Genomic DNA, 16768 nt, shown 5'->3' on the forward strand with positions numbered 1-16768 from the left:
CCAACATATTATCTGCCAAATTTGGTGCTTTTATCACCAAATTAACAATTGTTATTATGTTTTTAGGTATGCCGACCCACTACAACTTTATTCAACTTTATTAAAAAAGAACTTTGCTGAAGCATAAGGGTGCCATTATTTGGCATGCATAGCCTAAGCAAAAATTGCTCTAATAAATGTTAAGCTTTTAACTGGTTTGCCATTTATTCCCACATCATTCTTCCACAGGTAGCATGGTATAACTTAATAGGTACTTCCAGGGTAGCAAATGATTTTATGGAAGTAAAGTGCTACTTGCTCAGAAAAGGCATTGAGCCATTTATGAGTTATATATTTGTGTCAATAAGCAAGATCAAATTAAATTGCCAGATTTATGAATGGAAAAATGGACGTGACTTTAGCTGCTAATTCCAAACTGTTGTTGATTTTATATGATTATTATTGTTGTTGTTTTGTGAATCTCAGATCAGTATCGGTGGTTGGTCAGCTACTAACCCTCAACTAACTATTATGCTGTAGCCTACCTACCTTTCATGTCTCCTCCATGGTCTCCTCCCCTTACCTCCCAAAAACATGATTGCCGTTAGCTTGACGTCTCTTTCCTCGATTAATTGTCGGATGCAAAGCTTCTGTATTGGCTTAAAAGATGTGAGATTGTGAATCCGCAATGTTTCTACAAGAACTTATTCAAAAACTTCGTTCGGTACGTCCATCTTTTGTTTTGTTGTTTGCCGTTCTGATACATATTGTCTAATTGTCAAGTTAACGTAAAAGTTGACGAGCTATATCCGCAGTTACTTCCTGTCTAGGGCGGGCTCTAGGCCGGAACCAGGCCATGCCTCGAACCATGTCATGTGATCCATGACGTATTGTTTGGCTTCCTCCTCCCGCCAAAGACGGCGCACTGTCAAGATAAAAAACGCCCTAGTGCAGCCTGGTGCTATTTTGCAAGAAAGAACCCCATGAATATGTTAACGAATATGTTGTAGACACATTAAGGCACAGAATAACTCAACACACGGTAGCACGCACGCACGCACACACACACGCACACACGCACACACACACACACACACACACACACACACACACACACACACACACACACACACACACACACACACACACACACACACACACACACACACACACACACACACACACACACACACACACACACACACACACACACACACACACACACACACACACACACACACACTTTCCCACCGAGAATGAGCACACATGCTAACCTTGAAGCGGTATTTAAACGAAGACGGAATAGGCGGGGGCTGAACTCTCTCGCTTTCATATTACTCTTCGGCCAAACCAAATACTGCAACTAGTGACATGCAGAGACAGACGTCCAGGCTGATGTGAAGAAGTGAGGAGTTGGTGGTCCAAGGTTACAGGGATACTCCAAATATTTATTAATTTACTGTGACCGGAGCTGTGTCCAGGAAGCATGGCGAGGGAGACCTCCAGAGTGGTAAATTCACAGTTGTTAAATTACCGTTATTCGTAGCTCGGTTTGTCTATAGCATAAGCTAATGTTAGCTAGTTGCCAAACAGCGAATTAGCTGGTTATCAATGTAAAAAACACCAACAAGCAAACAAAAAACTATTTGTTGATAATAAACGTAATGACAAATGAACGTGTGTGAGGTGTGAATATAGTTATGATAAATTGTGACCTTCAAGGGAATACGATTTGTTGGGTAACGTTACATCCCACAATTTCGTTTCATTTCATTTACTGTTGGCAGGCTTGAAGTGATGCAATGGTCAGTTCCCAGTATTGCAGGAGGAGATCAGAGACTCTTGATCACTGTCTCTCCCCATTCAGTTTCCCATTCTCGTTCACTGTGATGACAAACTGTCCTTGAACAAAACTCATGTTTTTTTCCTGTTCTGACAGTGTGAAAGTGACTCAGAGCTGGTTTGATATTTCTGTGCTGCTCAGGTCCCTGACACCAGTGCTATCTGTGCATCAATTTGTCAGTGGTGGAGACATTTCGTCCCTCAGACGTCTAGGCTTGTCATAATGGCCTTGATGTAGACTCGCCCCCACCAACAAACACACACTAGCTCTCCTGTTGTTATTCAAACACCCCGTCTGATTAAGTCAAGTCAAGTCAAGTTTATTTGTATAGCACATTTCATACACAGAGGCAATTCAAAGTGCTTCACATAAAATGGTTGACAGGAAAATAAAAGAATAGAAGAAGAGAATAACATGGACATTTAAAAGCATCACCACAACAAAACTTTAAAAACATTTTTTTTAAAGGGTATAAAAAGTGCATTAAGCAACAGGCGCAGCAGTTGCAAAAAGAGCTAAAAACTTATAGAGGAATAGACTATATAAGAAACATGACTAGACACACATATGATAGTGATTGAGAAATAGCTGTCAGCAGTTAAAAGCGACGGTAAACAAAAAGTCTTTAGTCTATTTTTAAAAATAAGTAAGGTTGGGGCAGATCTGAGGTTTTCAGGCAATTTGTTCCAGCTAGCAGAAGCATAGTGGGTAAATGCGGCCTTCCCATGATTTGATTTGATCCTAGGGACAGTTAATAAGCTGGACCCTGCTGACCTAAGAGTTCTAGACGGTTCGTAGCGTGGGAGCAATTCAGCTATGTATTTAGGGCCTAGGCCATTTATGGCTCAATTCCACCACATTTAACAGCCCTGCACAGCTCGTCCCCACTCGGCTCTAATCGTTTCGGCTCGATGGACGTTTTGCTTCCACTGCGGATCATCTGCCCCCACCCACCCCCGCCCCCGCATATCTGTCCTTCGCTTATAGCCGAAGTAGGCTATACCATAACGTTACAATTAAATCCATCCACAGAACTTTTAAACTGTTTATGAAATACTGGTGCCTCTAAATGACCTACAGTGTACATGGGCGAATATGACAATCGGCCAGGAGAATGGATATCACTTTGTAGTTAGTCAAACTCAGGCATGCGCTGCGCGCGGATGGAAGAGGCGCAACAGAGTGAAGCCTGCCCTGTACCCCGCGGCCTCTCAGGCAAGACCGCGGCTTCACCAAACACCCGCTGCGGCCTAGCGGAGCGCTGCAGCTCAACTAACTACAGGAGCTTGCTGAGCAGCGGACTTTTTTCACTCTGAAAACAATTGAAACCACCGCCACGACTTTATTTCACCAGAGGCGAAGGCAGCAACACAAAGACTGATGGATGGAAATAACATAACAGAAGAGAATGTAAGCCCACTAAACTGGTATGCAGCGCATTGACAGTCAGTAGATAGAGTAAACACGATTCTGCCTGGCCAATCAGTCGTCTACAATGTTTTCACGTCACCGTATGAACCCGGGTTCACAGAATAGAACCTCGACGAAGCAGGTACGAAAAGTAGCACGACTCGACCCCAATACAACCCGGGCTGGGACAGTTTAAACCGGTGGGATGAGACAATTTATCGAGTCGAGCGGAGCAGGATCGCGCTACTACCTGCGGTGGAAATGAACCATAAGTGATTTATAGACTAAATAATATCTCTGATTAGATCAGAGATGCTAGAGTTCAAGTCAAGTCTCAAGTCGAGAAGAAAATGGGGAAAGAGGGCTACGGCGTTCTGTCGAGTGTAGGCTTTCTCAGAAGGTGCTCATTGGATCCATAGGGTTGAAGATTCAGTAGAAAGAACAAAGGAAGTCCAAGGCAACTCTTCAAGAATATTTTTAAAAAGCCTTTAATAAAATATGGCTTCCACCGACATGTTTCGGCCAAACTGGCCTTTCTCAAGGTGATTTACAGAAACAATGAATGAGCTAGGTCTTTTGTTTGTCATACAGTGATGATAATCAGCTGGTGCACTCAGGGTGTGGCACCCAAGGGTGTGTAATAATTCCCAAGGGTTGCCTGACAACCCTTGGGAATGCAAGTTACCCTGTTACTGTATTATCCTCTCATTTATTAGCATATAGTATCAGCATTGGTTAGTAGCATTTCAGTTTCAGATTCACTTAGTGTAAGTATGCAGCGTAGCGATCACATCAATAGTTATAAGACAAAACAATACTGAAAGACAATCACACAAAAAACAAGAGAAACATTTGAGGAAATAATTTAACATTTTGTTTGATTACTGAATTGACTGGCTTCACCTGACCTCGCATTGTTCATGTTTTTGTGTTTCCCAGTTAAGGCTGTGTCTGCATCACCTGGCCCTGCTCCGTAGACGTCCACATCCTGGCTCACCGCTCCAGACGAGCCGATCCTTCAGTTCACTCAGGTCCAAACTGCAGGATACGGATTCACCCCTATAGCAACCGTTAGCAGGAAGTAAAGCAGGTGTAACCAATAACATTAATGAGGGTCCTGGCACTGGAACACCTATCAATGGAATATGGGACCATCATTGATGGTGGTATTGGTTACACCTGCTTTTCTTCCTGGTTTACCACCTCAAAACGGTTGATGTGAAAAGGGTCTATTCCAAGATAGCATCTTTCTTACACGTGCTCCTCGGAAGCTCCTACTTCCCAGTTGTGAAGTCGTAATTACGATATGACACCATTCAAGTGCTCTTGGTCAGAAAGAGCAACAAACATGGACACCAGAAGTAAGGTTGTTTTCTCTTGGCTGGTGTTTTATTACCAGAAGCAACCAAGGTTGTAACATTAAAGTCCCTGGAAACCAAAATCCACAAAAACGTTCTAACTATGTTATTTAGGGTCTTATGTTAGTAATTTTGTGCCTCCAAAATTATTATACATTACTTTCAACCCAAAGCCTTAAAATTGACACTTTTCTACAAGATTCTACAAAGTACTTCCTCATTGAAGAGAGCAGTGCGCGAGGTGCTAAAACGCAGGAGCTTATGACGTCATAAGCTCTATATAACCTTTGTACATGCGCGCAATCCGCACCCACCCTCCTTTTGTCCGTTCTTTGCCCCCAGTGACAGCGCTCCCTCGCTGTCCGTCTCCCTCCCACTCTGTGTGCCGTCGTGCCAAGCGCTATGCTTCTCTCTCTCTCTCTCTCTCTCTCTCTCTCTCTCTCTCTCTCTCTCTCTCTCTCTCTCTCTCTCTCTCTCTCTCTCTCTCTCTCTCTCTCTCTCTCTCTCTCGGGACTAGTGAGAGAGAGAGCACAGAGAGAGACACACAGGCTGGTGACGCGAGGTTACTCTCTCTCTCTCACACACACACACACACACACACACACACACAAACAGACACAGTAGCTGTGCAGTCGCAGCAAGTCTCTCTCTCTCCCTCTCCGAGCAACGAACACACACACACACACACACTCGTGCTGTGGACACACAGCACGAGTGCTGTGTTCGACACACAGCACTCGATCTCTTTCTCCGTTTCCCTCCCCACCCTGTCTCACGCTCTCTCTCTCTCTGAAAACCTGCTGCAGATGGGACACGCCCACACAGTCCGCGAGAGAAAATACACTCTAAAAAATAATTGATTCTCATGAGTTTTGCCACGACTGTCAAACCTAAATTTATATACTTTGCGACGTTCATCATCGTTCAAATTTGGCTGGTGGCTTATTAACATAGGGTCCTGTGATGTGATGAACTCAAAATGCTAAATAATAAAGAAATATTTCTGGTTTCCAGGGACTTTAAGGTTAGCTAATAATAAGTTATCAGTGTTGCCAAGATAACATTAGTTGCATGGCACGCTTCATTGTTAAAAGTTTGCTTGCTTGCTACAGCTAGGTTAATAACATTAGATGTATACGTGAAAATGTGCCACTACTGTACTAAAAATAAATGATAAATGATGCTACTATGAACAGAATAACAAAATATATAATATTATACTGTCATATGGTGACATGGATTCCATACTATCCACCGTTTGGTCCCGAAACCTCATGTAACCTCACAACTCGGAAACTCATTGACATTTTCGTTTCTCCCTCGTAAATACAACATTTTATGCTGTATTTTGCTGTTGTTTATGTACTGTATGTGTCATTTCCTGTTAACTGTTTATTTTATACACTCTTGCTGAAGTCTCTTCTTGGCCAATGGCCAGGTCATCATTGTAAATGAGAATTCGTTCTCAATGGATTTTACCTGATTAATTAAAGGTAAAAAAATAATAATAAATAAATAGGCCCGTTCGTGGGCTGGTAACTCGTAAATATGATATTTCTGAGGAACACATGAACGCAGCAGCTGCCTAGATTTAAATGGGATTGTTTCCTCGTTTCAGGGAAGGGAAGCGCAGGGGGCTGCTGTGGAAGACGTGCGTTGGCATCTCGGTCGGCGTGCCGATGGCGGCGGGGGTCCACTATGCTGTGTCAGCACCTCGAGAGAGGAGGAAGATGAGGATCGTGATGGAAGGATTCGGTCGGTTCTGCAGGTTTGTCTGTATTGTCATTATCATTTATTGTTCCCAGTCACAAGGACAGAAAAGTTATGCAAATGGCACTTCAGACAAAACGTCATATCAGTCCGAGGTAGAGCTTATAGAGAGGCAAAGTGGAACGTCACTTCCTGCTTCAGCACTGTACCAGATTTTCATCCGCCATTTATTTTCCCATAGACATTTCATAAAAGGCTTATAAAATAGTTGTACTCCGGACTCCTTGCTGTCGGTCACTTTGGTGCCAGTCATCAAGGACAAGGCAGGTAAGGTGGGGAGTGTGGACAACTACCGACCTATTGCACTGGCCAGTGTACTTTCTAAAGTTTTAGAGAGAATATTATTAGATCATTTAAGTTCCTTTTTAGTCACGTCTGACAATCAATTTGGATTCAAAGCCAAGCATGGCACTGACCTCTGTATTTATGCATTGAAAGAGGTTATTGATATGTATAAAGGTAAGCATTCCTCTGTTTTAGTGGGGTTTATTGATGCCTCTAAGGCATTCGACTGAGTCAACCACCAGAAACTATTTTTAAAACTGGGGGAGAGGGGCGTGCCTGATAGCATTATTAGAATCCTGGCATTCTGGTATGCTAACCAGACCATGCAGGTAAGGTGGGGTAATACGGTCTCTGCTCCTTTTGGTGTCGGCAATGGCGTCCGTCAGGGGGGGCTTCTTTCCCCCGCCCTGTTCAATTTATATATGAATGAACTCTCTGTACAGCTCAGCAGCTGCCGAATGCTAGATACGCACGCCCAGAGCCCTCCCATATCCCTTTGTTTTTGAGAGTGAACAGCGCATGTGCAATTTACACAGATCCTCTGATCTGCACCATCTGCACTGGTGGAAACCGGAAGTCCCCGGACGGCGTCCGTGGAAATTCGGTGCAAGAAAATATTGACCCAAAAACAGTACACATGTAGATCATTATGAATCTACATATTTATTGCAGATTATATACTCACTATCTAATATTCACCTCGCTCATAAAAAAAAAAAAATATATATATATATATATATAACGTTTTATTTTCCCCTCCTTCTAGTGGGTATAAGTGGGGCGACGCCCTGGCGCCCTCTAGTGGCCGGCTGCCACTGCTCCACACCCACTGGGCATCCGGGTTCACGGCATCAATGTAACGGCGTTGTGTAGGTGGTACTTGCAGCAACCCATGTTAGGGGCTTGCCCAGGGGTGGATACGAACCGCCGACCTTCGGCTTGGGAGTCAGACAAGTTAACCACTGCACCAAGAGAGCTAGCTCCCTTGGCGGAGCGGATTAACTTGCCTTTATACTGGGGGAGTGAGTTTAACCAATCCACTCGCTACCACACAGGACTCACGAGGAATCGACGCTGAGTCACTTCGGTTACACTAGGAATGATCACAAACTGACATAATCCATATTACACTCTTCATTCAGTGGTATGCAATTATATCCAACAATTTTAGAGACTTCTTAACACATTCACTGCCAGCTGTTTTTTTTTTTACTGTAGGTAGCTTCTGCCAGAGGGTTTTTTTGAGGATTCTGGCTCATCTTTCAAGACCTGAGGATTCTTTTCTGCTAAGATTTTGTGAACACAAAATATCTAAAAAGAACTAATAGAATGTGTGCTTTCTCTGTCTAAAAGAGTTAGTTTGTAGAGTTAGTAGTTATGTAGGCATTAGCACTTGAATACAGCATGGTTTCAGCGTCTGAAAATTTAAGCTGAGATAAATAGCTTTTTGTGAAATTCGATAGAACAGTCACTTTAACCATTCATTTTTGGCATCAGTAAGACGTCAGACATCTAAACAATAGTTTTGAACAGTAATTTCCTCCATAACAGCAGGAAACACCCCTCTCCTTCAAACTCCTCCCTCCGTGTGTGTTCTTCTTGGCTGCAGCGGGCGTGTCACAAGCTCGTTTCTGTTGCTGCTGCTGCTGTGCCTGTCTGCTGGCGGCCGCTGGGCAAGTCTGGATGGGCTCGCTCGTTTCTTGGAGTTTACGTTGAGAGCTTTGATGAAGCTTTTGCGATTCTGGTCTTATTTATGCTGCGTGTTTCAAAGTGTGTTCCAACTTCCACCCGTAATCTATTATGCAAATTTGCAATCCCTCACCGCCAGCAATCAGCGCGAAAGCGAAAGCGTTTTCGCCAATCCATTCTACAGTATGAGAATGGTTTCATCGCGCGTTCCCCTGCAGTTTTGGCTCTGCTTTTTCTAGTCTGGGAGAGCACTGTCGCCACTTAGTGGGTCGGTGGAATGGGTTGTACACGTTCGGTGGCTCCAATATTTATATAAGAGATGTAAAAGGGTTAGATGCACATCCCACGGTCAAAAAAAAAAAAATCTTTTTTTTTACGTATTAACACGTCATTGGCAGTCAACCGTTGGATTTTTTTTTACGTATTAACACGTCATTGGCAGTGAACGTGTTAAGCTGCCTTCACATGACAAGAGATCAGCTCTTCACTCAGTGCGAGGTAGAGTGACGAGCAGCAGTAGCTGTTGCTAGGCGACATAGGATGCGCTCATGAAAGGTCAGCGCTTAGTAGGTCAAAGTTGAAATAATTTGAACTTTGAGCACAGCACTCGGTGGCAAATTCGAGCGCCGCACGATGCCAAGGGTAGCGTTGCCGCATAGTTGGACGGCACTGCTCTCACCCATAGGAAAACAATGGCACTGTGGGTACAGAGCGGTTTTACCATGGGTTGTGTGTGGGGGGGCCCCTTGATGCAATATGCTTTTTAATTTACACATTTAAATTTCACACCTTCACTTATGCTTTTACACATTTTATTCAAAGGATAGCGCATGCCCTTTTTCCGGTTTCCAATGAAGAATTCCCAGGTGGTTCTGTGTAACAAACCATCTGGCAGTGTCAGGTTATGAACAGCTACTGCCCTAATGCTCCAAAAACTGATTTATGGACTTTATGGATAGATCATTAATACATTATCTACTGTAGTACTTGCTGGGATCACTGAAAGGCCAGCGAGTCACAATGACCATAGTTTCATATCAATAACAGTTCAAAATGCAACCACTTCACTGTGGACAGAGCTTTAGATAGCTCCATTTAGCAGGGAGCACTGAACCCAAAAAGCAATTAAAACTCTGTCCTGCTGATGATGTACTAGATACTGTATTAATGATCCATCCATCAATTACTTTTTGGAGCAGCAGCTGTATCATTTAAAGAAATTAATAAGATGTGTAAAACCACAGCTGAAGATGTAAAGGATAAGTGTGTAAATTAAAAAAAAGCATATAATATAATACAGTACAAAGTACATTGTTGAATTTAATTGTATGCTAGAGTTTAAAACATTGTCAGTTTGAGCACTACTAGATCGTATGGCATGCCATCGGGTCGCATATTATTAGATGGTTTCCCTGGAATTTTGTTGCTAGGCAACAGTTTGGACCCAAATATATTTCCTGTCAGCTATTGTATCAGCAAACACTGCAACAGGAAATAAATGTTAGTCCATTTAGAATACTTATCTTGTCAAGTTGAAACGGTCTATATAGTGTGAGGCATAACTGCAGGTTCTCCACTCTGTCCTCAGATCTCTCTCTGTTGGACTCTTCATCTCAGTGGATTACTGGTGGACCCAAAATGTGGCACTGCGTGGCCTAGATGAGGTAAGTTTTTCTTTGTCCTCTATATGTGATGAATAGGGGGGTGGCTAGATGGCCCAGCACAAGTTTTGGTTATTTTGCACATATCAATGGCGTCTGAGATATCACACATGACCTGACACACAAGTGAACGCACAGAAAATCTATACTTCCATTGTGTAACATAACTTTCAATGATTAACCCAAACAGTGACCGCTTCATAAAGTTGACCTATAATGAGAGAAAGAGAGAATACACTGCAGTAGCAGTATTCTAAGCCTACAAACGGATTAAAAACCTAATAGCACAGATATCAAATTATCTATACATTATGAGATGATTTAATTCCTTTGATAAAAGCCCTTAACCCAACACTATGCTTGTGCCTCTGTCCTCCCCTGCCAGAGCAGCCCATCCTACCTGGCAGGGGTGACAGCGTGCCACCAGAGGGCAGCAGATCACATGGTGGAAGGAGCCTTGAGGAACGGAGGAATATACATCAAACTGGGCCAGGGTCTGTGTTCCTTCAACCACCTGCTACCCCCAGAATATATCCGCACCCTACAGGTCCTGGAAGACAAGGCCTTGAACAGGAGGTACAAAGAGGTGAGGCCCGCGCCGCCAGTCAAGGCAGACGGCTTCAGCAAGAGAGGACAACTCCAACGTTCTCAGATGGTGTTTGTGTCTTAACAGGTGGACGCGCTTTTCGAAGAAGACTTCAACAAAACCCCAAAGGAGCTATTCAAGCAGTTTGACTATGAACCCATAGCTGCTGCCAGCTTGGCCCAGGTTCACAAGGCCGAGATGTTTGATGGAACCCCCGTGGCTGTGAAGGCAAGTAATGGAGCCCGAAACTAGCATTTTGATAGATTTTTCACTGGCAAGTGTGATGTGCTGGGTTTCAATGCAGAGTTTTACTGTCACATGATCTGAATGCTGTTTCAGAGGCTTTTCCACCCTGACTGACGAGAAGATTCTTGTGGGGAAAAGACAGAATAGTCGCACATTTTGGGCATGAATGGTTTAGGTTTAGGCATGGGAAGTGGTGATTGTTTGGGGTCACACATACACAGTCCAGAGAGAGAGAAGTGGAGCACTGGGCCATGTGCTGTCAAAATGTAGTTAAAAACCTAGTATTAATTACTCATTCTAGCCTACTGTGCCTCGTCTGTCATCCTTCCCTCCGCCTCATCGCTCATTTCTACTGTACCTCGTTGGCTTTCCCTTGAGGTCTTGCTCGCTTCGCAGCTCAGCTGCTGCACAGCTCGCCTGCTCAACTGGCCTGCGCACTTGTGCGCCGTGCCACGCCATCCCGCTCTCCAATTATAGGGTGGTGAGATACGGGACAGCTATATACTGTACTAGGTTTTACCTACCGTAAATTTCGGACTATAAGCCGCGGCTTTTTACCCGTTTTTTGGCCCCTGCGGCTTATAGTCCGGTGCGGCTTATCTATGGATTTTTTAAAAAAAAAAAAAATCTCTCTTTTTTAGCACTCTTTCTAACTATAAATCCACTTCTGTTTTAATTTCCTCTCTTGCCCTCTTTTCACCACACCGCGGACACTGTGTCCACTGTAAAAAAAAACACAGGTGGTGTTGTGTTATGTTGTTTTGTTGAAATGTTAATAAATGGGAGCTTCCTCAAACAGCCATCTCTTTCCCGACAATCCCCTCTGTGCATGAACCCTTACATATGGTAATTAAACATTAAAACACAATAAAAAAAACATTAAAACACCTGCGGCTTATAGTCCGGTGCAGCTTATATATGTAACAAACAGGCAATTTTGCTGCTGCGGCTTATACTCCGGTGCGGCTTATAGTGCGGAATTTACGGTACTCTTTTTTATTTATTTGTAAGTGTGCAAGTAATTTTCTATTGTCACAGGTGCAGTACATTGACCTCAGGGATCGGTTTGACGGGGATATCAGGACACTGGAGATCCTCCTGGATATTGTAGCGTTCATGCACCCCAGTTTTGGATTCCGATGGGTCCTCAAGGTTAAGCAATAGATTGACTAGTATTTCATATCACGCTTAATCTATGTACTTTGATGGAGAAAGGTGTTCTGGCTCATGTTGCTGTTGTACTGTTGTAGGACTTGAAGGGGACACTGGCTCAAGAGCTGGACTTTGAGAACGAAGCCAGGAACTCGGAGAGGTGCGCAGAGGAGCTGAAACACTTCAAATTCATTGTTGTACCCAAAGTGTTGTGGGAACAAACCAGTAAGGTGAGCTCATTAGTCATTATGCAGGATATGGAACAACTTGACTTTCAGACTTCTCCTTTAGCCTTAGCTAAAATGTCACTTTTTCTCTCCAATTCAAAGCGAGTGCTGACAGCAGAGTTTTGTGAAGGTTGCAAAATCAACAATGTGGAAGAAATTAAAAGACAAGGACTAAGTTTGAAAGACGTAAGTTGATGCAGTCTGTACCATGAAATATACCTGGAGTAGTATCCCTGAAATTCTTATGTAAAATGTCTCATCACGTGTGGCTTTCAGACCGCTGACAAACTGATCCGGACATTTGCTGAGCAAATATTCTACACTGGCTTCATTCATGCTGACCCCCACCCTGGCAACGGTACGTACATTTATTTGTTACCATGCATATGAGATTTCCTTAATTGGACCAATTTTTTTTATCAACCTCTGATGGTGACCTTGTGTTGCAGTTCTAGTGAGACGAGGCCCTGATAACAAGGCAGAGCTGGTGCTCTTGGACCACGGCTTGTACGAATACCTCAGTCAACGGTATGATGTGCATTTGGTTAAAACCTTTGCAGAACGTTATTGACTGAATGTTAGTATGAAGCTCTAACTTGCTTGTTTGGACTTGCAGGGACAGAATGTCTCTTTGTAAACTGTGGAGGTCCATCGTTCTACGAGATGAGACAGCCATGGAAATGTACTCCAATGCCCTCGGGGTCAAACGTAAGACTGTTGACCTCATTTCTCATATTAGAATCCCCACGGTATTCTTTTGTGCTACAAAAGTAGTTTAATACATGTACAGGTGGGATTACTTTTTTTTGGGGAGTGGGTCTGAATTGTATGCAAATCTATGCATTTATGTTTAAGTATGTTAAGTCCAATATTAGAAAAATCTAATTGTCCCCACAATTAAATCAGGGAGAACTATTGATTTGTTCATTATGCAATATTCCCTACAGCACTGATTGGATTTTTGTATATTTTCACAAACTAGATTTTTCTGGTGTTAGAATTTCATAATTTGGCAGAAATTTCATTATATTTCACACATGATCATTTATGCTTCACACATATTAGAAATTCAATTTTTAGCTAAAAAAATTATTTCCGTATAGGAGATCCACTTATATTACATGCTCGCCCCATGAATGTTGTCGTTGGCTCTGCAGAGTATTTCCTGTTCTGCGAGATGCTGCTGCAGCGGCCAATCAACATGCGGGAGCTGGGCCTGTCCAACGTCCTGAGTCGAGAGGAGACGAGCTACATGCGCCACATGGCCACCCACCGCTTCGAGGGCATCATGCAGGTGCTGAAAAACATGCCGCGGCCCATGCTGCTAGTCTTCCGCAACATCAACACCGTCCGCAGCATCAACATCACGCTGGGAGCGCCCATCGACCGCTACTTCGTCATGGCCAAGAGGTTAGCGCTCCTTCTCTTTTGGTGTGTCAAGTGCAGTTAAAGGGACAAGTGAGATTTATTTTACTGGCCCATAGCACTAAATGACCATTATACCTGTAGAGCTGGTTTAGGTTTGAGTACAGTACCAATTTCTGGCTTTCAAAGCTCACTTTCCAGCCTGCATGTTGTTTAGGAAGAAAAGGTCCTCTGCCAGTTTTTAAGACACTCCCGATATCTCCCACTTCTGCCCATTTTCAACTGCTCCACATTGGAGGACGGTGCTGCAAGCATCAGAAAACATTTAAACTACGAAGGCTAAATTTCATTAAAGCTGCAGTAATAACATTTATGTTGAAGCAATCAAAATAAATTGTCACGTTTGGTGGCCAGTGTTCCTCTGCTATTCTCATTTCAAAGTGAAATGTGTAGAAATGCATCCGACCAATGAGGAAAAGTCTGAGGCACAGATGACGGGACTCTGGCCTGTCAGTCACTAGGAGAAGTGGGAGGGGTGTCGTTCCTTGGGTTGGTTTGAATTCAATTTACTAACAATGTCGATGGCGTGGCGTACCGTTGCAAGGTGTTTATATAAGCTCAGTTTTGCCAACTTGCCGTCTTTTCAGACTCCCCTGGTGACTTTATTTCTGAAAAGTGATTAGCGACAAATCTGGCGACTTTTTGACCAGGGGTTAGCAATGTTAATTTGTTGAATCCCAAAGCATTTGCCAATAACTTGTTATCTCTTGTTGTCTCTTCCGCTCTGCCTTACTGGTGTATGCCGATTCGCCAAAACCGGCCCGGATGGGCAGAGTCAACACTGGTTGATATTAAAACAGCTACGCTGCTGCGTACATAACAAGTGCAGCATTATATATTGATATGCAAATTAATGTATGACATCTGGCAACTTTCTGAGCAGCCAATAGCTACTTTCCATGGAAAAGAGTTGGCAACACTGTTTATGCTTGTTCAGTTACCAGCATCTTGAAATCTTTCAAGTTTCAAACACTCAACGTCCTCCTTGGTTTTCAGTGCGGTGCGAGGCTGGGGGAAGATCCAGGCGGAGCAGCCGGGAATCTTGCCCAAACTCTGGGTGTTCCGCTGGATGTGGACGACCTGGGAGAGCCTCAAGTTTGAAGTGGCCTTGAGGTAGGGAGCGCTGCAGTTTGGATTCACAGCATCAGCTTAATTAATGTTTCTTTGTGCGAGTGTCTGGAAATAAGTTACTCATCCGACTCCTTTGCAGATCGGAGATAGCGATGATGAGTCTGACGCGGTCGCTCATCAACGTGCTGTGCTACTTTGGCCTCATGTCTCTGGACGCCGAGATGTACGAGTACCTGAGGTAGAGTACAGCCTGCCGCCCTACATTTGAAAAGAACCAGAGATGAAGGACTTGTTCTGTTCAAAGCACAAGTGAATGTAACTCGGACAATAGAAAGAGTCCATCAAGGAGATTTCTCTACCACAGCAGTTCCAAAGCAGTTCCAAAACTGCTAGTAATGGTGCTACTCCAGTGTCCACTATTTCCAGACCAAATCAGGTCCTGTACTGTGTGGTATTTAATTTGGAAAAATGGAATTACTAAATCCAAGGACTGTAAAGCACCTAATCGATCTAGAATTTCACACAAAACCAGACTACCAATGTCGTTCTTTAATCTCACTCCTAGAGAGAAATGTTTTTAAACTTGCAAGCTATTTAGTTCAATTTTAAGAAAATTACAAATTTATTTATCTTTTTTTAAATGATTTTAAGTCATTTAAGATGTGTTCGTGTAACTTTATTAAAGCAACTTGTTTTTACATCCAAATTTTGAATATATTTAAAGCTGCATTATGTATGTTTTCAAGAAATCTGTGACTATTTGGCGATGTATTCTCTCGGGAATTATTTGTTACAGCTGTATCAATAGATGTTGGTGTCGCGGTACGTGTATTCGTCCCGTGAAGTCACGTTATGGGCGTCACGGTTCGGTGCGTGAAGCGACACGACGAATACGTCGAATCCAGAAGGTGGTGGAAAAGCACCTAATGCTAAACGCTGTTTGAACGCTACAGAAGACACACCAAAACAACACAAGGGCCATAGAAATCCGCGTTCACTGAATGGAAAATTTTGTGGAGAAGAAACATTACCTGAGGTCGCTCCAGCATGTTTACAAGCCGTAGCTTCCATGCTACTTCACAAAACCACAACAACATTGAAGCGTCCAGCTGCTACCCCTTTACCATCATCAAAAAAGCGAGTGCAGAGCAGTATCCTAATGACTTTTATGACTCAGGCGATAAGCTGTTTTGCAAATTCTGTCAACATCAAGCCAACGAGATAAGCTTGCTAATGTTGTTACGTAGCCGCGACGTGCAACTATAAAGGACTTTCCTAGTTGCGCATCGCGGCTAAACGTTACATAACACTGACAAAGTTGTTAACTTGTAAACAAGCAACTTACATCGTGTGAGATGGCAAGCAAGATGCGGCGAGGAAGAGGGGATGACTCCTTGTCATGTTCCAATAATCCATTATGATGACTCATTATGGTAAACAAAACTCACATCCAATAACGTTAGCCTACTTACTTGGGAAAGTGAATCCCACCCCGCTGTCTGTCAGACAGTGGGGGAGGGGTGGGTGGGGGTATTAGGCTACTCCACACATGCACTCGGTTTACAAACTTGTGTACAATAAAGATTTAAAGTGGGGGGAAATGCCTTTGCCCTGTCAAACAGCTGGAATACAGACATCTGAGAGGGAGGCGCACCCCACACTTTGAAAATCTCTGCTCTAGAGTAAAACCTTTTTGTGTGGATTGCCTAGATCTTAAAAATTCAAAGGGGGGATAAAAAAAAATGAATTTGGGATTTGTTGCTTTTTTTTCTCCGTTGTACCATATTCGTACCGAACCGTGACCCCGAAACCGAGGTACGTACCAAACCGTGACACCCCTACATGATTCTATGATGAAGATAATTACCTCTGTCAACTGAGTTCACCGGGAGGTCATGTTTTCGCCCGTTTGTCTGCAGGATATCTCAAAAAGTTATGAACAGGTGTGGCCAATCACAAAAAGGTGCCTAACTTTTAGACAGACTCGCATAAAACCCACGAAACTTTGTAGAAGGTTTGGTCGAGGTATGCAGCATGCACTACCGAGTGCCATCTAGTTTGTAACT

The 16768-nt window shown here is 43.4% G+C and overlaps 1 protein-coding gene across 1 annotated transcript; it reads left to right on the plus strand.

Moving 5' to 3' along the window:
• Positions 1–1352: 1352 nt before the first annotated feature.
• On the plus strand, positions 1353–16106 carry adck5 (aarF domain containing kinase 5). Its single transcript, XM_083645776.1, has 15 exons — positions 1353–1489; positions 4172–4263; positions 6209–6358; positions 9923–9998; positions 10381–10581; positions 10669–10809; positions 11866–11979; positions 12078–12209; positions 12309–12392; positions 12483–12564; positions 12656–12734; positions 12823–12914; positions 13364–13616; positions 14628–14744; positions 14842–16106. The coding sequence occupies exons 1-15, from the start codon at positions 1466–1468 to the stop codon at positions 14942–14944; spliced, it is 1740 nt and encodes a 579-aa protein (XP_083501902.1). The 5' UTR covers positions 1353–1465; the 3' UTR covers positions 14945–16106.
• Positions 16107–16768: the final 662 nt, after the last annotated feature.

The sequence above is a fragment of the Poromitra crassiceps genome, assembly GCF_964638095.1.
Source record: "Poromitra crassiceps genome assembly, chromosome: 11".
NCBI classification, from domain to species: domain Eukaryota; kingdom Metazoa; phylum Chordata; class Actinopteri; order Beryciformes; family Melamphaidae; genus Poromitra; species Poromitra crassiceps.